General features: G+C 41.1%; 1 protein-coding gene across 1 annotated transcript; it reads right to left on the bottom strand.

Moving 5' to 3' along the window:
• Positions 1-1654: 1654 nt before the first annotated feature.
• On the bottom strand, positions 1655-24414 carry LOC145415757 (organic cation transporter protein-like). Its single transcript, XM_080284999.1, has 10 exons — positions 24296-24414; positions 22701-22809; positions 19782-19885; positions 16475-16629; positions 15104-15272; positions 12010-12157; positions 9797-9879; positions 4312-4571; positions 3387-3571; positions 1655-1804 (listed from the first exon to the last, which is right to left on the bottom strand). The coding sequence occupies exons 1-10, from the start codon at positions 24412-24414 to the stop codon at positions 1655-1657; spliced, it is 1482 nt and encodes a 493-aa protein (XP_080141125.1).
• Positions 24415-25077: the final 663 nt, after the last annotated feature.

Here is a 25077-nt window from a genome sequence, read left to right as displayed (position 1 = left end):
CCAGTTTCCAGCGCAGAGGTTTAATTTGGTCAGTTTGTATTCTAGACGGATTCAATGATTTTGTAGCATCCCCCCCCCCCTTTTATCCAATTATAATGCTTGTCACAGTCTAATATTCTCTTTTATGTCACTTATATATATATATATATATATATATATATATATATATATATATATATATATATATATATATATATTGTATCAACATGTTCGCCTAAGTAGCATGCAAGAGGATTTTTAAAATATATAATATGATCACCGATGAAGAATTTCTACGAATCCCTCTGTGCCACCCAGTAAACGGCTTACTATCAGCTCTGAAGGCAACTAGGCTCAGTACTTAAGGAGAGAGTCTGTAAATGCATAGATATTCATTTAGGTGCACAAAAACAAGTGGCTTCTGTTCATATGGTGTCTAATTCGCGTCTCTTCATATGGCGTTCAATTCGGTCAATTGGGCTATAATTCTAGGTGGCATAGCAGTCTTCGTCGCACCTCTTTCTCTGCGATTTAACTGCCTGCTGCACCATCATGCTCCCTCTTATTATATCGTCTTACTAAGTGTGTACTAGAGCCATGGAAGAGAATATTAAGGTGCAACATGCAAACTAAATCGTTTAGGAGAAGCCCTACGGAATTCAGAGTACAACTTAAAGTATGACACTAGTGCTGTGCGTCGACTGCAAAATGCTCAGGTGTTATACGGACATGTTTGTAACGAAGTAAACCCTCTTTTTTCTACAATATTTCCGGCAATTACCTGCCATGGACAGTATTTGAATAAGGTCATACAATACAACAAATCGTCATCAGAAAGAAGCTCCTCCTGTCTAGTACCTCACACTGCCGCAGCTGTATAAAAAATACAGAGTTGGCTTTGTCATGGAGAGGCAACAGTGTTGGAGATTTTTTTGCATTATAATATCAATATGCAACACAAGAGTCGAGTGCTATAGTCACGTACATTCATATATAACACAATCAAAACAGCATCGCACAGCGGTATGCAAGTAAAAAGATTGTTGGGATTATATTAAGCATATAATACACAAGTTCGCTGGCAAAATTTTAACGAAAATTAAAGAAGCGCTGACGCCTGACAGTTAACTTACCAATCTCCGGTGACACAGGAAGCAGTGTGCTGGACGGGGGGGGGAAAAACGCAATTAATTAGCATAAATGATGAGAAAGTCATAGGAAATCACCAAAACAAAAACCAACACAGACTGGCGGCGTTGCATGGGAGGGTGGCAATAAACTGCACCGGGAAACGATATACTGCAATAATACAGTATAAATGAAACGCCGGAAACTCGGGTCCCGAGCTATTGACGCAAAGCGTTGCTTGACAAGCCTTCATCAAGCCTTGTGCAAGGACTCGCAATACAACTTCCATAACAAGGTTCATTGTGGGTTGAAATGAGACTACAGATAAACAAATATATGATCCTGACCTTTGATTCCTTGACCTTGTTGACCTAATTAGTTCATCGTCCCTTCATACTGTATCACACACACACACATACACACACAAACACACGGATGTCTTCAGAATGGATGGTAGCGTGGGGAGAGAGAGAGAGAGAGAGAGAGAGAGAGAGAGAGAGAGAGAGAGAGAGAGAGAGAGAGAGAGAAACTACCTGGCTGCTTCGGTCTAGGTGGCAGGGGCGTGAGTGAGACCCTCCAGATCGGCCACGGTGTCCTTAAGGCGTGTGTTTTTCGTCTCCCACAGTGCCAGGAGAGACACAGCCCCCACACCCGCAGCCATGCCGATCACCACTGACACGGCCCACGGGTACGCCTCCTGGTTTTAAGGTAGTTGTTACTGAGTAGGCACACGGATAGTTCAACTCCTGGTTTTCAAGGGAGTGTCATTACTGAATAGAGAGGTACATCAACTAGTTTAGAAGAGGATCGTCACTGAGTAGGGGCAGTTGATTCCCAGACAATATTAAATGGGAGTTGTTACTGCATAGGGACAATTGACCATTCCAGAGTAGGGACAGTTGATTCCTGGACAATATTAAATGGGGGTTGAATAGGGACAGCGATTCCTGGACAGTATTAAATTGGGGTCGTTACTGAGTAGGGACAATTGATTACTGGGCGATATTAAACAGCGTCGTTATTGAGTAGGGGCATTCATTTCTTGACATTATTTTATGGGGTCGCTGCTGAGTAGGGACTGTTGACTCCTGGACAATATTAAACGTGGCTCGTTATTGAGTAGGGACAGTTGAATCATGGACAATAATCACCAGCCTCATGGAAAGCTTAGATGGTATCAGGTGGCAGAAGATGCATGTCAGTTGGCAGAAGTTGCATTTTAGTCAGCAAAGAATATAATAAGTTAGTTGGCAGAGGATACATGTCTGTTGACAGAAGATAAATTTAATTTCCTTGGTAGAAGATACCATACAGTGAGCGGAGCAGGGCCGTTAAAGAGCAAGGATAATTGTTTCCTGAATAGTAAACACTACACAAAAAGCTAAGAAGATACAAGTCACAGGACGGAAGTGAGATCGATCTTTAGGTTGGGACTGTTGCTCCTTGGACAACAAACATCGATCATTTGGAAAACTTACGAAGACACAGATCAGCGGGAAGAAGAAGGATCATTACTGAGTAGGGACAGAGAATGGCTGACTCCTGTGTTAAACGTTGTATGAGTTGTTACTGATTACGGAGAGAAACATCTCAACTCCTGGGCAAAAACAGGTGAGGAATAGGGGTCATTACTTAGAAGGAATAGATATGCTTGAATGCCTTCTTATGAACTAGGTTACTGAAAAGCCAAGAACACAGCATAGAATGTCTAAATACAAGTCAGTAGGTGGCAGATCGGTCATACTGAATTGGAACAAGAATGCTTGGAGGTCTCTTATTTGGAGGGGTGCACTTAAAGAACTGAAGAAGGAAATTAAGAACTTCCTGAGCAGGGAACGAAATGCCTTGGGGCCAGTTCTCTATAGTATACAGGCTCTGCATTACATAAGTGATTGGAAAGTTCGTTCTTGGGTAGGGACAGAAATGTCAAGAGGAGCTATGATCCAGATGGGTGACGTGGATATTATATCCTGCTGTCCAGGTGGTTCAAATGTATGGATAATTGATACAGTATCATTATTACAATTTGTGAGCAACTACTTTGCATTATGTCATGAACAGCAGGACACCAATCTGGAGGTGTGCTTGTATAAAGTTACATTCCAGCAAGCAATGGGTTCATCGCTTACATTCCAGCCAGCAATGGGTTCATCTTTTCATCACCAAAGTTCAGCATGGTCTGTCTATTAATATGTCATACTTCTGAAGGTTAAAACACAGCCTCTATCTACCTTTCTGTGGTAAACACTAATGAATAAGACCAAGTGAGGATTGCTTACCAATGCACTCAATATGTATGGACTAACAAATGCTCCTGCACGGGCAGCTGTCTGGGAAGCGCCCATACTCTGACTGCGTATCTCGGTGGGTGCTAGTTCCACGTTGTATAGGTAGACCAAATTAAAGGCGCATGACATAGACATCTTGCCCACCATCACAAGTACTACAGTCAGCCATTTGAGGTCTGTGCAGCACAGGGGTAAATGGGAACAATTGAAGCACAAGAGTAAGAGCATAACTGTACTAGAGACTTAGCTAACATTACTTATTAAACTTCAACGTAGGTGTAGTGATGTTGCTTACTGTCAGCTTCTGTACCATCAAAAACGGACCGATCACCATGGAGTCTACAATGTTTAAGCAATATTTAAAAGATTCATACAAGAAAGGATTACATAGATCTTTCATTAAAAAGCAGCATGTATATCTTATTTACGAGAAATCTGTAAAGGGTACACTGACTCCCTTCCAATTAATATACAAAAATACAAACGGAACAAAATTAAAATTTGTTAATGCCATGAATCAGCATCGGTAATTACTTCTGACAAACATCTGAATCATTAACCACTAATTATAAATGACGTTAAATGGAAAATAATGTAGAAAAAAAAATCATAAGTGACAGACTTGGACACTATTTTGACACCCACTACTGTATACCTAAAAATACTGCAGCTTATTGGAGACCTGTAAGAACTTCATATAGTGTTAGATATGAACGCAATCCCCATTACAGACATGCAGGAACTACTGGTTGTCAGATATGGTCACACTCACTCACTTTAGGAACCGCTGGTATGTAATATAAATACAAATATCTGCCTCAGGAATAGTGGTGTCAGAGATATATGAAAAATACCATCATCCACACACTCAGTAACTACTGGTGTCAAATATGTACACCAGCCCCTCGAAACATACCATCAGAAACCAGAGGGTGTGCTAAAAGAACGATGGCAGCGACGGAGAAGTTGAGAAAAAGTATTTTCTTCCTGCCCATGCAGTCTGCCGTCAGGATGCAGAAGACTTTGCCCACTATCTCCACTGCCCCCGAGATTGCCATGAAGACGAAAGGGTTAACTCCCAGGTTCGAGGCTCCCAATGTCAGGCCAAAGAAGCTCATGGACACAATGAAGTAATCAAGGCACATTATTATCGTAATGATGCGCATCTTGGGAGTCCTAAAAAAAAAACAAATAAATAAATAAAATAAAAGGGGCAAAGCTGTAACGTAAGCAAATATAGGAAGAAATTATATCCACTATTAAAGTTGCGCATACTGTGAAGATGCAACAATTAGTCATCAACTAGGATACAAAAACCCACACTGGCAGACGAAAAAAAAATGTATTCCAAACAGTTTCGGCGACAACGGTCGACCTCTTCAGTGGATCTACAGACCAAGAGTGGATCTTGGTCTGCAGATCCACTGAAGAGGGCGACAGCTGTCGCCGAAACTGTTTGGAATACATCTTTTTTCGTCTGCCAGTGTGGGTTTTTGTATCCTATTTCATGGTCACGATAGTGTGACTCTTCATCAGTCATCAACTGTTTTATATTCACAATAAACACTACTTCAATATGTTCGTAAAAATTCTTATATATATTTTAAATAATTTATGGCACTATGAAATCAAGAGTCGTGAGCAATTATAATTTTATTAATCTGTAATGGAACAGAAAGTAAAATTACTCATGACACTGTGAAATCACAATTAGAAAGCAAATATAATTTTATAAATCTATAATGGAATAGTGAAATAATGGCTAACAGCTCTAACATATGCAAATATACTGGCACAAAACTGTAACGTATGCAAATATAATGTCACTAATCTCCAGTATTAGCAAATACAGCATAATGGCACAAATCTGAACGTGGAAAAATATTACGACACATTTGTGAAACATAAAATACTTGTTCTACAAAATGGTAGTGTTGCAGTACTATATTTACAGAAGGACATTATTCAGTTGAATATCCACCAAGCCTCATGCCTATACTAGAGCTTGTAATGTCACCCAGGACAAAAAGTTTATTATTATTACTGTTATTATTGTTTGTGAGTGAGGTGTATGTGAGTGAGGTGGAGGGGGGAAGAGGGAGGGGGAGGCCGAGGATGAGATGGAGGGATGGGGTGGAGAGGTATATGAGAGAGGGGGGTGTGAGTTGGGAGCAGGGCAGTGAAATGGCGGGGGACAGGGCGACTTGGAGGCGATTTGTTTGTGGCCATCCCAAACGGGATTGAGGCGTCTGGCAATAGATAGGTAGACAGATTATTATTATTATTATTATTATTATTATTATATTATGGTGAATTGACGACAACTGTAGCGATATTTAGAAAGAGCATTTACTTTTTTTTTTTTTTTTTTATTCAGTAGTAGCAGTAGTTGTTGTTGTGGCTCCAGGTTCACCTGATGGGTGAACTTGGTGGACTGCATGCCAAGTTGCTCTTCTCCCGCAATCCACCATCCTTCTTTTGGGGCATAAGGAAGTGGTCGAGAGACACTTGTAAATCAGACAAGTTAGTCGCACAGTTAATCACAAGAATACACTAATACAGGTAAGTGTACTATACAGTACATAATCTTGATCACATAAGCAATAATCATCATCCAAAACTACTTATCACATACACGGGTAGTGGAGAGCATCTTCCTAGAATGTCTCCCGATATACATGTCAATAATCTTGCCATAATCAAGATTTCTGTGTTTACAGACGTGCAGTACATCAGAATCATGGCATTATAGAAAGGTTCACCCATGCAACTTTTATTCACATCCTTCATTTATCTCAGAGCACAATGAGCTCACTCCACACTGGTACTGGTCGCAATCAGTTAGAATACGCAATATTGTCATCACATTTAGGAACACTGCTCCATGCCATCTGAAGACGCCTTTCCTAGAGTTTCAGATATCGTTTGCTGCTTGGATTTATCTGTGAACCAGATAAACAGTTTCAGACCTGAGAAAAGGATCATGGGTTGGGCAGATGATCTTCGTTTGTTCCCTGACAGTAGTCTCCTCGTCTGGTGCAAGATGATCCACATCATTCCTGGTTCCGGCTGTGACAGTAAAGGCGGTCCTTCCCAGAAATCTGTCACTTACCTGCCTTGTTACGCAGCCATTGAATGATAAGAAAATTGTTTCGCCGGCAGCACTGTTGAGGTGTACCTGTTCCAACATCATACCTCAAGTATGGTGTACTGTCTAGTACGTGGAACAGTCAAGAGTACATTTCCACGATGATGCTCTCGTGAAGAAGTCCTCGAATTCCTGCCCTGCATTATTCCGAATGGACTGAAATTCCCCCTTAAGCACTAAGATCTTTGTAAATGCTCGGCTGATCTCCATGTCTATGCCTTGGAGCGGAACAGTCAGTGGCTTAAGTGAATCAAAGCAAATACTGGCAAACTTTAAAGGCAATGCAGAACTTGGGTTCTGTAAGTTGCTTATGAAACTCATTGCTTTCGGGTATAGGCTTTGGGTCCCAGATGTTATCTTCGCTGTTTAAGATCTTGTCCACATTAAAAAAAAAATCATAAACAGTATCTGAATCTCCGAAAGACCTACGGCGCTCTATTCATCTCATTTCACAAAGGGACCAAACCTTCTTCATCATGCTTTTTTTTTTTTTTCCTTTAATTTCTTACATGACTTTTCAAGGTAGCTTTGACGTTTGGTCTGGTTGATGAAAAACTTTCCTAGTGCTTGCAGAACTATGCTGTAAACTTTTGGCACATTGGATGTTTTGGAAGGAATAAGATTTAACGCTTACGATGCACAGTGGTCAATATGTGGCCTTCTTATTGCTAGTCTTCACCCTTACAGACTCACTGTTTCTCAGCCATATTCCCTGCGTCAATAAGAATCTGAGAACGACAGCATCCATTGCCAAGTCCAACCCTTTGACGCAGTCGATGACAGGATCAGCAATGGTTTCACCCTATTTATTCTCACATTTCACATACTCACTTTTTTCAAAATATTTATTATTCTGGACGTAGCAGATTACGATGCGCAATCGCTTCCTGTTCACACCAAGTATCACTTTATCTGCTACCAACCCAGTAGAAGCCCCACTGTTGTGTTCCTCAACTTCCTGGGCAATTTTTCCCTGAATAAAGTTTTGAATTCAGTTCACAAGGCTATTTTCAGATGTTTTAAAATGTACACATGACATCCTTTTGACAAGTTTGTGTGTGACTTTGCAAGGCTCCATCCGTTTCGTACATCACAGGAAGCAACATCCACAAATTTTCTTTATTTATTCATAGTCAAGAGCTTAAACCATTAAAATATACACCTGATTCAGGTATAATAAGCGTACATTGGCAGCTTTCAAGAATTCTTATCAAGATCTAGTACTTTCACCGTCCATTATCTCAGCTTGGAATTCCCATGTGCTGGCCTTTGGCAATCATAAAAAGAAAAAAAAGAAACATAGCCATGTAACGTAATGGAGTGACACTGTGTTATTACTGAAAACACACGAACTCGATTGTAATTGATGTGGCATATATAGGATAGTAATGTATAAGTATTCAGCTCTCCTTCCATTCATTTATATAAAGCAATTTAATAGTTATATAAAGTAATATAAAGTAATTACTCTGCTTCACAAAAAAAGGGGACATCAAAGTCCTAAAGAACTACCAGCCAATTAGTCTTCTGTTGATACAAACATTTCACAGAAGTCCTAACAAATCGAGTTAGTCCAACCTCTGATGTAAACCGGTGAAGAGAACAAGCAGGATTTCGAAGTGATTACTCGACAACAGACCGTACTCAAATCATGAAGAAGATGATCGAGAAAACCTCAAATATAAGAAAACTTAGTGCATGGCATTTATTGGTTATGAGAAAGCATTTGATTCAGTTGAAACAGCTGCAGTGACGACAGCAATCAGAGGACAGGGTGTATAAGAAACTTCTGGTAAAGTGCTAGAAGATGTTCACAGAGATAGCACGGCCATAATACGATTCAGTAAGTTCACCCAGAAAACACCATGTGACACTATTTGACCGAAGTTATTCTCTGCATGCCTTAGAGGACGTTTCCAGAAATTCAAATTGGATGACAAAAAAATAAATGGAAAGCGATTGAACAATCTTATCTATGCAGACGACAAGTCCTCTTCAGTGAATCACGGGAGGTCCCACAAGAAATGCGAGGTGACCTGAACAGAGAGTGTCTGAACGTAGGCTTGAAAATGAATATGATGACGAAAATTAAGTATAACAGGCATGTTTGTTCCCGTCCAGTAAACATAGATGACGAAATAGAATTGGACAGCCAGTTCAGGCTGATCCATTCTAGGACAATGAAATCATGCGAAGAACAGGAATGTGATAGAGGACTTTAGGCAAACTAGGTAACTGCATGAAAGATAAACAATTACCGCCATGCCATAAGAGACGATTATATAATCAGTGCGTCCTTCCTGCTCTGACTTTTGGATCTGAAACTTGGAATCTAATAAAATCATTGGAACACAAACTTAGGAGTGCTCAAGGAGGAATGGAAAGGATTATGTTATGGGTCACATGAAGAGATATAATGAGAGCTTCATGGATATGGGAACAGACGAAAATAGAGGATATAATTACTACAATTATAAAGGCATAATGGAATGTGGGCAGGTCACGTCCTTAGTAGGACAGATAAATGATGGACAACGCAGTAACTGAATGGCAGCTCAGAGATGGAATGAAATGAAGTGGAAGATAGAGGACGAGAGGGCGAGATAAAATTTGGAGATCCGTTGGGATTAGATGGAACAGTTAACAACGAAGAGGTCAGACGATGATGAAGGTAACTTCAATTTCCTCCTAGGATTTATTTATCCAGGGAATGTAACAATCTAAGAAACAAGGGTATAACTGGGCATTCATAATTAGAGGTGTCAATATAAATGAAGCCAAGCGGAAACGATTAGGAGACTCGCTGCAGCCTCAGAATTTCTTGGACGCTAAGAAACCACAGTCAGAAACTCGCCCTTTATGAAGAACGTACCTAAACAAATTACTTATTCAGAGAAAAGATATACAGGGTTTGTAAAAACAGAGGTAAAAGTACAGTAACAATGACGTAGCAGAAAGGATATGAAAATTGCGTTTAACGAGATCTTGGATCTTCTCATACTCTTCACTATCATCTTCACAATCTCTACCTCTTCTCCAAAGCTGCTTTCCCAAAGTCTCAGATATATGATATGAGAAAAATTATGTACAGTAGTTATCTCTGAGGGACAAGGATAACGTTTTGCAAGTATATCTCCTACTCTCCTACTTTGTAAATCTATCCCCTGTAAGTACTCACAGGTTTTGGTGCGAATACTTTTAAGATGTGAAGATACTGGCCTTTGACCTAATATGTTACTACACATTCCCATACCTGAACAGAACTGTGATGTAGTTGACGATCTTTGCAGAAATGCTGGGACTTCCTTCTGCCTTGGTCTTTGTTCTCCGAGCTGCCTGAAAATATGACAAACCGGTAATATGAACAGACCTTGTTACATGACTCTTCATTCTTTGTGGTTTCATGTGCTCATTTATTTTTTTCCTTCGCATCACGTCCTTGCAGACTTCATGCTATTCATGTCACATGAAGCCAGAAAAATGTCGTGAGCTTGATGTAACACGAGATGTGAACACCCTCTTCTGTGTAGGGTCTCGTCGACACAGATGCACTGACACTGGTCTCGTTCCTGCCAACATTAACTCACAGGGCCTGACGTATGATGAAGTTTTACTTTTTTTTTTTTTTTTTTTTTTAAATCTTATCATCAATTATATTGAAGCAATATGAAAGAAGTACAAATACTGTAGTACCGAGTTGCCTACAACTGAAAACTGCGGTTTAATCTAATTATTACTGCCCACCTAGCAAGACGACAGTGTAATTGCCTGCATCTGTGTGTGTGTGTGTGTGTGTGTGTGTGTATGTGTGCGTGTCTGTGCCGGTGTGTGTCTGTCTGCTACCAAAGTAGCTCAAAATCAAGTGGGCAAATTGTATCCAAACTCAGTAAACAGTATCCCGGGATGTGTGGCTTGAACTGTTTAGATTTTGGTGAAGTTGCCACATTATGCCTCCAATTGCCAAAAGGCCTTACAAAAAATTTTTGTTCATATTTCTGCAATGAATTGAGATACTGACTTGAAATTTTGTATAGAGGTAGACAAGATCCTCCTTTATCATGGGCTCAAAGGAAATTAAAAAAAAAAAAAAAAAACGCGAAAAGTCATGAAATCACAAAATACTGACTCTCCATATTTAAAATGCAACCATTTTATTTTAGCAAAGATTACCGATCTAATTTTTCAGTGATGATGGGCAGTGCACACTCGTGGGCGAATGCTTTGCCTGTCCTTATTTATTTATTTACTTGCGGGGGAAGCCGGCACTACCCGGGTAAATTTGTATGATCGTTCATAATGGCGTTGCCTGGGTCCCTGGATGGCCACTCCCCTTGTGGGAGAAGACCGCCGGGGTCCCATTTTATTCCGTGAACCTATAATTCTCCGTGGACCCATTTCCCCGTGAGCTATATTTAACATGGAACTATTCCTACCATGGACCTATTTTCCCACTACCCATCAACCCACCAACCCTACCCAACCATCCCACCCGCCCTGCCCACCCCACAAATCCATCCACCCATCTGACCCACTGTACAGTAGCTGATTCTGATATGACTATAGAAGTAAAATCTGCTCTTACTGGCTATCACGTTGCACCATGTTGATCTAATTATTTCTTATTAGTTCTAATCTTGCCATCACGGGCGTCACTTTAGCAACTGCACTGTACACATCTAAATTAGCCGTAAAAAGCTGCACCTGTTAGAGATGTTAAGAGAGGACCATATGCATCCCTTCGATTTCCATAGTCAGCCACACAGACAGACAGACAAACTTTCTCTTTTATATCTATACGGATTAGTTCTAATCTTGGATATTAGCAGCGCAACTTTAGTGACAATAGTATATATTTTTTAATTCGTTGTAAAATGTTACACTGGTTATACTCGTAGGTGTTTAGAGAAATCTATGTGCATCTCCCTTGATATTTACGGGTACAGACAGGCAAGCGAACAAACACAGTTAAATAAATATACAAATAAATAAATAAATAAATACCTATATATATATCCATCTCTCTCTCTCTCTCTCTCTCTCTACTAGTGCTTGCCTGCAAAACTATGGGGACTGACTGCCTTTCCATCACAAAATGTTTAAAGATGCCATTATCTTTTGTTTCCACACCGTTACTGAGCCCACAGTGACCAATTTTAAATACTGTCACTGAGGAAGACGATGAATTATGAAATGAAGAAGAGGAGTGATGTAAGTCAAAATGGAGGCAAAACATCTATTGAAGTAGCTTTAGATATTCTTCTTCATTAATTTGTACCGTACATGTGAATAGCCAAGTGATGTGAAAATAACGTAACTGACATTTAAGAGAACGTTAAACTGTCATAAATATACTGTACATAATAAATTGCTGAGGAAGAAGTGCTACGAAGTCTCCTAAGCCACCTAGAATACGGCCCACTTATTGGCAGTGCAGCTACGCAAATATGAACAGCGGCTGGGATTCACCTGTTGGTGGACGGAGCGCATGATGGTCAGTAGCTCGTTATCAGGAGGGAGGGTGACCTTGTTCCAAGCAGCTGCCTTCTTCATTTCCTTCATTGCTCTCTGATGCTGCCCCACCACCGCCATCCAACGAGGAGACTCACTCATCACCCTGAACCACAACACGCAAATTACCATACAATTACCTTAACCACTCATTCCGAGGACGTAGTTAAGCTCTGCGCAATTGCAGACAACTGTATCTACCACACTCCCAATTCTCACTTGGTTTTGGGGTAAAAATACAGACAAATTTATACATAACTAGTTAGAAACACCAACTAGTAGGAAATTCATTAATAAATGCTACATTTTACAAAGTCGGAATCGCCAAATATTACCTACCAAACCATGAGGGTAGTAGTTGTTTCAGCCGGAGCTGTATATGTGAAACAAATCTTTCCCTTTTTCGTTCTACAGTATAGTGTAAAAATGGGAGAAGGGAAAACTGGAAAAAACATTTAATGCTGTTTCAATCTTAAAATGATCGCAAAATTTCAACTTTATAAAATGGGTTTTGGTGCATTTTCCCCTGTTAGTTATGAAATCACTGTAATAAAAAAATACAAATGTCCCGTAGCATGTTTCATATCATTCTAGGGGAGGTACAGAGTCAGAAGTCTGGAAACGTAGAGGAAAGGTCACTATGTCCACAAATTATCTTTGCTGCCTTGCGACACATGTTTATTGTGACAATTTAACCTTCTAAATCCGGTTATTTATTTATTCTATTCTTGCCATCTCCAGACAAAAGCATTTCCTTAGAGAAAAATAATGCTTACGTAGAAAGGGGGTTAATGAAAGGTGGACTCCACCTCTCCAGCTCCAAATGTGTCTACAAAGCTGAATAAAGTAGTCTAGTGTTAGCAAGAAGCAAATATAAATGATTTTCACCAGATTGCAGGGGTTAAATAAAATCATCGTGAGGCAGCCGTAACATTTCGGAACACAGAATGTGCCTTTTGAAATGGTTATTGGAAAGCGTAAGCTCTTTAATAAGAGAATCCGTACCTAAACAGAATCATACCACCACCATCATCATTATCCATACCCATATTCCTACGCCTGGATGAGGAAAGAGCCACACACATCAAAAAAAAAAAAAAAAAAAAAAAAAAAAAAAAATGCAAATTGAATAGGCCACACTCATTCACTCATCGTTCCAGCCCTCGGAGTCTTGACTAAACTAAATGAAAAGAGTGTCACAGTACTGGAAAGGGCGACGAAAGAAGGACGAAAATGAAAACACCTTCAGTCCGATGACGAAGCAGTCATATCAGTGAAGCTATCACCGGACGATTTTATTCTACTATAGTAATGGTGGGATTAAGTAAGCCAATTAAAAAAAAAATCCCTCCTAAGTTGAATATAATATTCTGGTGACAGCATGAAAAAAAAAAAAAGGTTCCAATGTCCTCGGTCTAAATGAGAAATGATTTCCTGTGATATTTTAATGAAGAATTGGATGAAATGTTAGGTTAAATGTTCAGACACTAACTGTAAAGTGTGTGTGTGTGTGTGTGTGTGTGTGTGTGTGTGTGTGTGTGTGTGTGTAATTCACCGGGTCGGTCAGGATCACTTGATGGTCGTGATGGTCAGCTTTTACCCTCCCGGAAGGGAGCTGAGAGCTCATATAGTCCGATCTAAGGGCAAGGCTGTGACCTTCGCACACGCACACACCCGTCCCCTTGCTCAAGGGGGACAGTAACCACCCACTTCGTCAGTGAAACTTTTCGCAACCTGAGCGAGGCGCGAACTCCCGTCCACCAGTTGGCAAGCGGGTGCACCAGCGAGCGGTGTGTGTGTGTGTGTGTGTGTGTGTGTGTGTGTGTGTGTGTGTGTGTGTGTGTGTGTGTGTGTGTGTGTGTGTGTGTGTGTGTGTGTGTGTGTGTGAAAACATTACGATGCGCAGTTTAGATACTGCATGATCAAGTTACAAATGAGTTGGATAAACAGAAGAAAAGTGCTGGAAGAAGCAGTCCATACAAAGAGGGTAGAAAGGCCGTGGGATGATTAAAAAAAAAAAAAAAAAAAAGGAAAAAAAGTAAAGAGAAAATAAAAAAACAAGTGGTAGAGCGATTGTATAGATATGATATGGAGCAGATGGGGGAGGTGGAAGGTGAGTGCACGGTATTCAGAGAATAAATATGTGTAGCATGTGAGGTGATATGTGGGGTGCAAAAGGGGGTGTAAGGAACAACATGCTAGAATGAAGTGATTAGACAAGTTATGATGCAAAAAAATAAAGTTTATAGTTAGTGGATGGGATGCAGAGGCATGGAGAAGTTTGAAAGACGGAACAGACAGTCATATGCACAGACGAGGAGAGAGTTGAAAAGATTTGCAAGGGAGAGTACAAGATTAGTTTTACCCCAATCAGAGATCTGACTTGACTCAGATCTCTGATTGGGGTAAAACTAATCTTGTTTTTAATGCATCAAAAACTCAGTTCTTACATCCTTCGACCCAACAAAATCTGCCACAGTAATAGTCCCTTAATTATTTACAGTACCTAACTCAATCCTGCATCATCTATGAACATACTTGGGGGATTCATTCTCTCGGGATTTATCTTGGAAAGATCATAATTACCTCTCTTGTAAAATCGGCTTCCAAGAGATTAGCTGTGCAACGACGATTCTGTGCCTTCTTTCCTTCGGCACAGTTGTTGCCTTTATACACGCGTTTTATTCGCCCGTGTAGAGTACAACTCTCATGTGTCGGGAGGCTGTCCATATACAGCTCTTCTCATGGTGGAGTCAATGGATTTCCGTCTCATTAACTCTCTTCCTCGTCCTATATATATATATATTTACGATACTGTTTGAAGATTCTCTCTCTCTCTAAGTAGGGATGTTAAACGCAGTCTCTAACCCCTACAAGCTCAGAAAATCCCCTTAATCTGAATAAAACTGCCTTGAGATAGCACGAATAAAATAAAAAAAAACAGTTGATGTGAATGAAGTTGTTCATTATGGAAATCGAGCACGGTAGCAACAGACAGAAGCAAGACAAAAAATAAACATAGTACGTCTGTGCATAAAAGGTGGAGTCTAACCACAGGGCTGGCAGAAACAGGAGGAAGGGGATGGACACCGTAGTCTGCAACCAGCGCCAATCCCTGACCAGGTAAGCGCACATACTGAAGAGAATGGGGCCCACAGACATCGACATAAACAAAGACAGTCCCAGCCTTGATCTCGTCTTCACCTCCACAATCTCCAGCACTGGGAGTGGAGAAAGAGTCATAAGTGATTGGAATCAACTCACTCACAATGAGAGATCCCCCACAGCCAGATAAAATCATCTGACGATAGCAAAATTTGATTAAACAAGTCAAAAGACACCTTTGATAGCCGCACCCACTCCATTTGTATCCACCATTCAAACACATCCCAAATGGTGTCCTTTGTATTTGGATACACTCCTCAGACACACCCTAGATGCACACCACACGCATCCCAGACACAGCCCAGACACGCCCCAAAGCACACCAGATACATCACCAATACCACCCACCACTAAATACCCCTTCATATGGTCCGGACCCCTGTTGGTGCTGCTGAAATCTGTGGGAGTGAAGTGTGACGCTTATAAAACTCTACAGTTGTAGCTTACCATAATCATCTTTCAAAACGATAGTGACAATGAGTTAGTGACAGACATGGACACACACTGGCTTCGACCTCTCCTGTGGGTGTGGCAACAAACAGGCGTCAAGTACTGTGCAAGGAAAATGAGGCAGCAAAGTAGAAATGAGTAAGATATGATATGGAGCAGATGGGGGAGGTGGAAGGTGAGTGCACGGTATTCAGAGAATAAATATGTGTAGCATGTGTAGTAGTGACAGACATGGACACACACCTCGACAACGAGGTATCCCCCAAGCCGGATAGAATCATTTGACGATATTTACAGTTTCCCCTATTCTACATAAAATTGTGCATTTGGTGGCCAGAATGAAAGAGGTATGGCGTCATCGTAGTGATGGAGCTAAGCCTTTCATTGTTCCAATGACTTTTCTACCTTCTTCAAATGCCTGGAATGAGGTAAAGTCTAAAACGTATCTGGTTTGAAGTGAAAGGTTGAAGTGAAACAACCAACTCCTTCATTGTTCGAGAGAAGTGTTTTCTGCTAATTTTTTTATACTTCATTCAAATGCACGTCTACAAAACGGGAAGATGTCAATTCCCAAAAATATCTGGTATGAGTGAGATGCTGATGTGAAGGATCTAACGATTTCAAACAACTGCATACAAAAAAAATTGAGCGATGCCCAAAAACTGTACGGATGATTTGGAGTGAGTTAACGTAAAAAGAACTAAATATTTCACTCCGATGGCGTATTTTGTTAAAGTGAAAAGGAGCTAAATTTCACTCCCATGATGTATTTTGCACTCTCTACCTACAAAATGGAATAGTTTCAGACCCAAAATATATCCAGCCTGGAGTGAGATGCAGGACATGACCCCGAGCAAGAAGCGAGCAACCAGGATTGCGTGGATGGAGGGCAGCCAAGCAGACCCCACGGCAACTACTGTCTCGAGCACCGTGGAAATGACCAACATCGTCCAACGGCCATACCTGCAGAAAGAAAGTCAGCTGTTTAAATTTATCTGGCATCATCATCATTATCATTACCACCACCTCCCTTACCTGACACACCATGGAAATAGTCACTGTCGTCCAACAGCTGTAGGTACCTAGCTATTATAATTAACTTTCAAAATATTTTGAGTTTCGTTAACGCGTGACTAAAATTGAGACATTTTATCTTCTGTAGCAGCAGCAGCAGCAGCAGCAGCAGCAGCGGTATTAATAATAATAATAATAATAATAATAATAATAATAATAATAATAATATTATTATTATTATTATTATTATTATTATTACCAATAGTAGTAGTACAGTAGAACTTACGAGCAAGCGAGCTCAGCAAAGCAAAGCGAGCCAGCGTAGCGAAGCGATGTTTACGTTCAGCTGAGAAATGAGCGGCCCGACACGACCTGGCTCGGCCTGACCGTGATGGTTTTCAGAAGCCCATGACTTTTCAATTATGTGAAACAGAGAAGAGATTCTTTCAGCATGTAGTAGATACATTCAATAAATTTGGTTTTCGTTATATATTTACCCATGAGCCCAAATAAACCCTTTGGAATCTCAGCTTTCCATGGGAATGTACCGCGGGCTTCAATTGATATACTCTGCTATGAAATCGAATGAAAAAGATTTCCTGTTTTAACACTGTTTTCTTAAACGAATTCTAACAATTAAATACCGGATATTATGCTCATAATTTTAAGTGAACGTTTTTTTCTATGTTTAAGGGGTGAAATCAGCAAGGGTAATCACCCCATTTCTGGGTTTGATCATTCGATCAATAACCAAGCGTTTACTGACGCAGTTCGTTCAAGTGACAAGTCGGGAGAAGAGAACTGAATATTGCACATGTGATAAATGCTACGGCGCCTCGCTATGCACATCCAGAGAGAAAACGTGAGAGAGGGAAAGTAATATTTTAGTTTAATTACTCCTCTGTCACTGTTTAACTACATCACCAGAAATGTTGAATGTTTACACCAAGATGAAATTATGATGAAAGGCGAATGTGCAATCGCTAGCGTGCTCGTTACGCGATCAGAAAGCGCACTTTACTGGTGGTAGTAGTAGTAGTAGTAGTAGTAGTAGCAGCTGCAGTGCGAGTAGTAGTAGTAGTAGTAACAGCAGTGGTGTTAGTAGTAGACCTCCCATCTTACCATCAGGATGGAGGACTTGACATTATAAATCCAGCAGCCAAGGCAAGATATTAGCACAGAAATTCACTTAGGTTCACCGAATCTTTGTCACAGAAGATTTGTGCCCAGCTTGAGGCGAGGAAACCGGCCAACAGCAGCAGAATATTAAGACACAAACAAGCAAAGAACGGGAAGCGAGACAAAAGGACCAGCTGCAGTTCATTATTGAACATCTTACATCAGACCACTGTGGAAAAGTTGAAGTGGCACAGTAGACTGGGGCATCAAGTTGGCTGAGGACACTGCCTCTAAAGGCAAATGGCTTCCACTTCAACAGACAAGAATTTATTGACGCCATAGCCTTGAGATATGGGTGGCCAATAAAAAACCTTCCTCAACACTGTGCCTGTAGCACTGTCTTTGATGCAAACAATGTAATGATTTGCAAGAAGGGAGGCTTTGTGTGCATTCGACAAGATGAATTATGCGACCTCACTGCGAAAATGCTACAGGAAATATGCCATGATGTCACCATAGAGCCAGTTGCCCTCCCTCTAGAGTCTATAGGGTGAGCATTTTATCCACAGAACAGTAAACACATCAAATAATGCAACAGTGGATGTCAATGTTCAAGGTTTCTAGATATGTGGGCAGAAGGCTTTTTTCAACATTAGGATATTTGATCCTGTGGCAGCATGTCACCGCGAACTGGCTCTTAAAGCTGCCCATAGGAGTTAAAAAAAAAAAAAATACCCAAGAAGGGATCCAACATACAGACCACGGTCGACTGGCTCCCGTTGTGTTCACATCAGGTGGGATGGATCCAGAGGCGGGGAGATTCTACTCGAGACTGGTGCGGAGGTTCTTTCTGAGAAGAAGCATGAACCTCTGAGTTCCATTATGGCCTGGATGAGATGTCGACTGTCATTCTCCTTCGGGAGGTTTGCACTCCTATGCCTCAGAGGCACAAGATCATCAACCCTCAGGCCTGTCTCTCTGGTGGGTATGGATTACGAAGCTACAGTGGTCGAAAGGCGACTGACCAGAGTCTCCAATAGATTAATGTTTTTATTAGCACTGTAATGTTAGTTAAGAAAAGTAGAAATAAAGAGTAGTAACATATGGCTGGTAACCAGTCATTGGCGTGTTTAGTGCCAACGGATTGTATTATGAAGGTTAATGTTAACCTTCACATTACAACTCCAAATGATGAATTGTATTATGAAGGTTGGTGTTGATCTTCACAATACAATTCCTAAATGAATGGAGGTGATTTTTATAAATGAAAATAGTAGTAGTAGTAGTAGTAGTAGTAGTAGATGTTGTTGCTGTACCCCTAGCTCCACCTGTAATATGAGCCCAGTGAATTGCATGCTGAAGCTGTCTTCCTCCTACAATACATCACCCTCCTGTTGGGGGATTAAGAGGGAGTTGAGGGACGCTGGTACAACCAGGCAATGGAGCAGCAAGGTTACAGTATATTGGTGCCATCACATGAAGGCGTCCCTCTCATGCATCAACTGTGACTGTACAAAGACGATACAAAAATGACACTGGGTAAGCCAAGTGGACAGGTAAAGATGTAAAGCTGGGAACAATAACATCAGACCACACTTTAGTAGACTAATTACCGTATGAAACTGTTACATATCAAAACAGTTTGTTGAGCTACAAAGATCACATCACTGGCTTTTGAACCTGATGTTCATTGTCTCGTTATGTATCATTAAGTGGATCTTTATTTATGTCCTGTCTCGTTAGACATCATTAAGTGGACCAGTATTTATGTCCTGTCTCATTAGGTATCATTAAGCTGATCAGTATTTATGCCCACAACTGTACAAAGAACGAAAGAATGATAGGCTAATGGCAGTGGTATAGCAGAACTGAGTATCATGTTAGTTAAAACCTAGAAATGAACCAGTAGTTTGTCCGCAACTGGACAAAGACAACAAAATTATATTGATGTGGGAGTTGCCAAATGAAATCAAGTGACGTGCCTGTCTGCGAGAAAGCTGTTGCAGACAGCGCCCACCACCATACCGAACATGAAGATGCTCTGGTAGGTGGCCAGCACGTACTTCTTTCCGCACACCAGCTGGAACTGAATCACATTTTTGTAATGGAAAGATCTAAATGCTCTTGCAGATTATTTGCATTATACGAACGTAACTGAACAAATGAAACCAGCGAGATCGTGCAGAGACATTCTGTGTTATACCTATTTTAACATAGTAAAATAATGTATAATTGTTAATATCCGGAATGTCAGTGATGATTTTTTTCAAATTTGGCGGTCAGATTATGGTCATCTAATGGCAGCCCTCCAAGCTGCTCGATCTCTGGCAGCTTCTCTATTCAGCCCCATATTCCTGAGGTCACACTCTATGACCCCCTTCCATGCCCTTTGTGGTCTGCCTCTCGCAGCTCTACCCCTGACGTTCACACTTTTCACCTTCTTTACCCAAATGTTATCCTCCATCCTCTCAACATACCCAAACCATCTCAATCTACCTCACCTCATCACAACACCAATATACAGTACTCCAGTCCCAACCTTCCTCTCAACTCTTCAATCGTAATTTTAACTCCCCAGGCTTCGCATTCAAGGACGCACTACACATCCATCAGACCACTGTCATTTCTGTATTTTTGAACCTACGGATATCCTTTGCTTTTATTGCTCAAATCTCACTTCAATACAATATTACACTCCTAACACATGCCGCATGTAAAGATCCCTTAGCACGGAGGGAGAGCCCTCCCAATGTCAGGAGAGACAACAGCTCCCTGAACTTCCTCGAACCACTCTTAACTCTAGCCACTGAGCTAGCTCCAGCCCCATCTCCACCACATAACATATACCCAAAACAACAAAACTCTTCCACACACTCAAGAGACTCACTAACAAGATCAATCTTTCACGCCTCACACTCTCTTCATGCTCATCCCGACACACAACGCACAGAACTGATGGATTTTTCATTGTGATGAAAATGGTGGTTAGAGCACAATTATCGTGAAAGACAGCTATTTCAAATCTCTTGAAAAAAAGAAAATCAGTTTCCATTGTTCCGTTTGAATACCATTCACAATGAAATTTCTGCAGCATGTGTGCAAAAAGTTGTGAACGTATCGTTTAACTCATTTAAAATAAAAGTTTAGAAAATAATATAGTAATCTGATAATTGGGGAATCAACCTAGTTGTGTTTTACTTACAGTATTTACATTTACAGTTACCTGAACATCAGTATCTAAGAAATTTTGCATGAAATACAACCAAAATCAGTAAAGAGAGAGAGAGAGAGAGAGAGAGAGAGAGAGAGAGAGAGAGAGAGAGATGATGCAGAGCTGGTAAAAATTAAACACCACACCAGTGATATCGCAGGCGCAACTGGTGAAATAGTAGGCTACTCGTATGGCATGAGCTTCCTGCCATGACTTCTATAAGATGATCGCACATACGCAAAAATGTCTAGTCGATTTATTAAACATGGTATACTCTTTTTACTCTAACCTGGACTACAACTGCCATCTCTCCATCTGGGATTCTGAGCTGTAATAAAACTTATCTCCAGAATATGACGGTAATTACGAAGAAATGCTATGGAAAGGATGTGGAGCCGTAGCAGTCATTTCCTTTCCAAGAATTACGTGAAATAGGCTGCAAAAGGACGAACATCTGAGGTAAATTTGGGTGAAAGAGCTATAATAAATGACACACACACACGATTCACTATATATACCTCATGGCAACAAGTACGTTCGTTCGTTTACAGATTTCCTGCACCTACAGTGCAGACCGGGCCATACATTAGCCAGGTCAGTGGGGTTTGGGCTGACTTAAATAATAGTAAGAGGGAAGACAGGGCCTGGGATTGCCCAGCACACACGCCCTGTCTTCTGGCTGGCTTTGTGGTGTGTGTGATGGCAACAAGGCGCATGGGCATTAAAATATATAACACTGCCATTAAATGCATCGTGGCGCTGGAGAGGGACGCCTTCATGTGGCAGCACCAATATGCCCAAGTCGCTCAAATGCTTTTTGTGTGTGTGTGTGTGTGTGTGTGTGTGTGTGTGTGTGTGTGTGTGTGTGTGTGTGTGTGTGTGTGTGTGTGTGTGTGTGTGTGTGTGTGTGTGTGTGTGTGTGTGTGTGTGTGTGTGTGTGTGTGTGTGTGTGTGTGTGTGTGTGCAAAATTTTATGCAAATGTCACTCAACTATTTTCCTATCCCCAAAAGAGGACGGTGAACTGCAGATCAGGCTAGTCTGTAATCAACCGGGTTCGCTTTTCAGATGAACCAGAGGCTACAATAACAATGCATCGTGTGTTCTGAAAATGCTTGCCATGATACCTACTTCTAGAAATTTTTCCCGCAGGGATGATTTTAGATTTTAATTTTTGTATATCTGGGGATTCGACTGCTCATCGTCTTTTATCCTGGGATGATACTTTGGCTTATTTCGAGACCTCTTTTAATGAAAGGGTGGTTATAGTAGAAGTATTAGTAGTAGTAGTAGTAGATGTAGTAGTAGTAGATGTAGTAGTAGTAGTAGATGTAGTAGTAGTAGTGGTGGTGGTGGTATTAGTAGTAGTAGCAGCAGCCTCAGTTTCATCAGTGACATGAACCCGGTGGACAGTAAGCTGAATCTCCGACAGCCCACCGTATCCTTTTGGGTAATAGGAAAGTAGTTGAGAGGTGTTTGTACAACCAGGTAGTAGAGCCGACCAGTTATATCAATGCCACCACATGAAGGCGTGCCTCTCCAGCAGCACTGAAGGGGTTAGAAACGGTCCCTATTAACCCTTTCAGTAAGTCCTTCCTAATATTAATATAATTATCCGCAAGTAAAAATATACTTAATAAAAGGTAATCCTAGTGAATGGGTCTAAAACTGGTTATACAGGGACTTGCTGACCTCTGAAGTGATGGTGGAGGTGAAGACGGAGGTGTCGAAGTCCCAGGCGGTGCACGGTTCCTCCAGCAAACGCCCTGTGGTCACTTCTTCCACCAGGTAGCTGCACCCTCTAGACATATATATTCATTTATCATTACGTTTTTAAGGATCCTGACCGAGTTTAAACGATTCTTTCCTTTCTTATCTTTATTAATCATCACATTATTATCAATCTTATTATTATTATTATTATTATTATTATTATTATTATTATTATGCGGATAAAACAATAGTGATGATATCTAATTCTTGTGGCGGTACCGTCGAAGGAGAAGGAGTGTAACTATATGCAGTTTCCAGCAAGGATGTGGGAAGTAACTCCAGCTTCAGCTGCGTTTGTGATACGAGAGTGCATAAGAGATGGATGGTATTAGCTGCGAAATAGTGCTGATTTCGTGTGTGCGGTGTGTAGGGGAGAGCATGCAGAGACTGACAGGCGTAAAAGGGTTGATCTAGCTGGAGAGTCTCTTGACTGCGTGTGGAATTATTTGGGGGACATATTATGTGCTGTGGGTGGCGCTAGGGTAAGGAGTGGTTGAAATTCAGTGAACTGTTGCCTCTCCTAACAGTGAGAGGGATCCCCCTCTGTGTAGAGATCCTTGTATGCTACTGTACATGCGTTAAGAGTGTAATACTGCATGGTTGTGATACCTGGGCAGTAAAGGAAGTTGATATTCGTAGGCTCAAACGTGCAGAAATGACAACAATTAGATGGATGTGTAATGCGTCCTTGAATACGAGACCTGGTGGGGGGGGGGTTGGACTGCTACTGAAGAGTTAAGAGGAAGAGTGGGACATGAACTTAATGATGTTATGATGAGGAGAAGTAAATTGAGACGTATTGGGCATGTTGAGATGATGGAGGATGACATTTGTGTGCAGAAGGTGAAAGGTGTTGACGTCCAGGGTAGGGCTGCAAGAGGCAGACCGAAAAAGACCTGGGACGAGGTCATAGAGTGTGACCTCACTGATAAAAGAGACTGAATAAGGAGGTTACCACTGTTCGAGCCGCGTGGATGGCCGCCAATAGGTGATCAAAGCCGACACTTGCAAGCATGTTGGAGCCTTTATAAACGATACGAAAGATTATTATTATTGCTGTTGTTATAATGTTGTTGTTATTGTTGTTGCTGATATTGTTATTCATAATAATCATCATCATCATTGGGACCTCCTTTCCCACTCTAAGGCAGGGTGAGGAGTAGCTACGTCCAGAGAGCCAAAGTCTGCCCAGTTCAATGGGCCTCGCTTCCATTTACTCATCATTCAAGCCCTCGAAATCCTGGCTCCATCTGAGAGGCCTCCCCCCTCCCCCCCCAAAAAAAAAAAAAAAAAATCACAATGTTCTGTAACTTCACACATACTTATCTGATTGAGCCAATCCGAACGCTGTCACGTTAAAAAGGGGTGCCAAATCCCTGGTCATGCACTTCTCCGAACAAAATTCATCCAGCCAGCTCGATCTCTTGTCAGTCCCATCATCATCATCAATTCACAACTGTTGCTTTACAAATCTTGACTCCAGTTTCAAGTCCGGGTGCCTACAAATAACTCACGTGTGGTGGTGAGTGGTGTTGTCGAGTGCCGTGGTGGTGCTGGGTGTGAGGGTGGTGTTAGGCAAGGGGTCGAAGGTGGAGGTGTAGGCGTGGGGAGGAGAGCGGCAGGTGTGATCCATGTTGTAAGCAAGGAACGCCCCGGCCAATGTATGGCATGTTAGGAATAAGTACCCTGTAAGTTGATCAGTGTTAGTCGGCTTTTTTATTTCTATCCTCTTTCCACTTTAACTTGACCTTAAATTGCTATCTCTCCGCCTTGAATGCTGAGCTGAAGAAAGATTGAAACTAGAATATTATGCTAGATGTGAAGAGATACTATGGAAAGGACGAGCAAGAACCCTGTTAATTCTATCACTGCTACTTGACTTTTAGGTTAATATACTCTTTTAACTTGCCTAAATTTCGATCTCACCGTCTTGAATACCAAGCTGTGACGGAAGATTAATGCTAGAATATTAGTGACGGAGAGGTGCCGTTGAAAGCATGTTACTCTTTTCAGTTTAGCTTGGCCTCAAATTGTTATCTCGCTGTTCTGAATGCTGTGCTGTGATGGAGGATTAATACTAAGAAGCTAGACACCAAGAAGTGCTGTGGCAACACTATAGAATCGTAGTACTGTAATTTTCTGCAACTGACCTATGTGCATTAACTCTAAAAGGACGAAAATCTAGGCCAAGTTAAAGTGAAATAGCTATATAGTATCTCCTGATCGCACCAATTCGTCTGGTGTTTGCATGAATATACTTGTTTATAGGTGTATCGTAGCAGAGAAAGGGTTACTC

Source organism: Coenobita brevimanus, chromosome 13 (genome assembly GCF_032717465.1).
Source record: "Coenobita brevimanus isolate Jiangsu-jjx chromosome 13, ASM3271746v2, whole genome shotgun sequence".
Lineage (NCBI taxonomy): Eukaryota > Metazoa > Arthropoda > Malacostraca > Decapoda > Coenobitidae > Coenobita > Coenobita brevimanus.
Note: the sequence above shows the minus strand (reverse complement) of the source record. Positions and strands in the feature narration are given on the sequence as shown.

What these genes read in the sequence shown, in the direction of transcription:
- LOC145415757 (XM_080284999.1), bottom strand. Translation starts at nt 24,414, where the DNA reads ATGGATCACACCTGCCGCTCTCCTCCCCACGCCTACACCTCCACCTTC. An exon ending in CCAGGCTGGATATATTTTGG is followed by an intron (nt 15,273 to 16,474) that starts GTCTGAAACTAT and finishes CTCCACTCCCAG; the next exon opens with TGCTGGAGATTGTGGAGGTG. An exon ending in CTGTTTCTGCCAGCCCTGTG is followed by an intron (nt 12,158 to 15,103) that starts GTTAGACTCCAC and finishes GTTGTGGTTCAG; the next exon opens with GGTGATGAGTGAGTCTCCTC.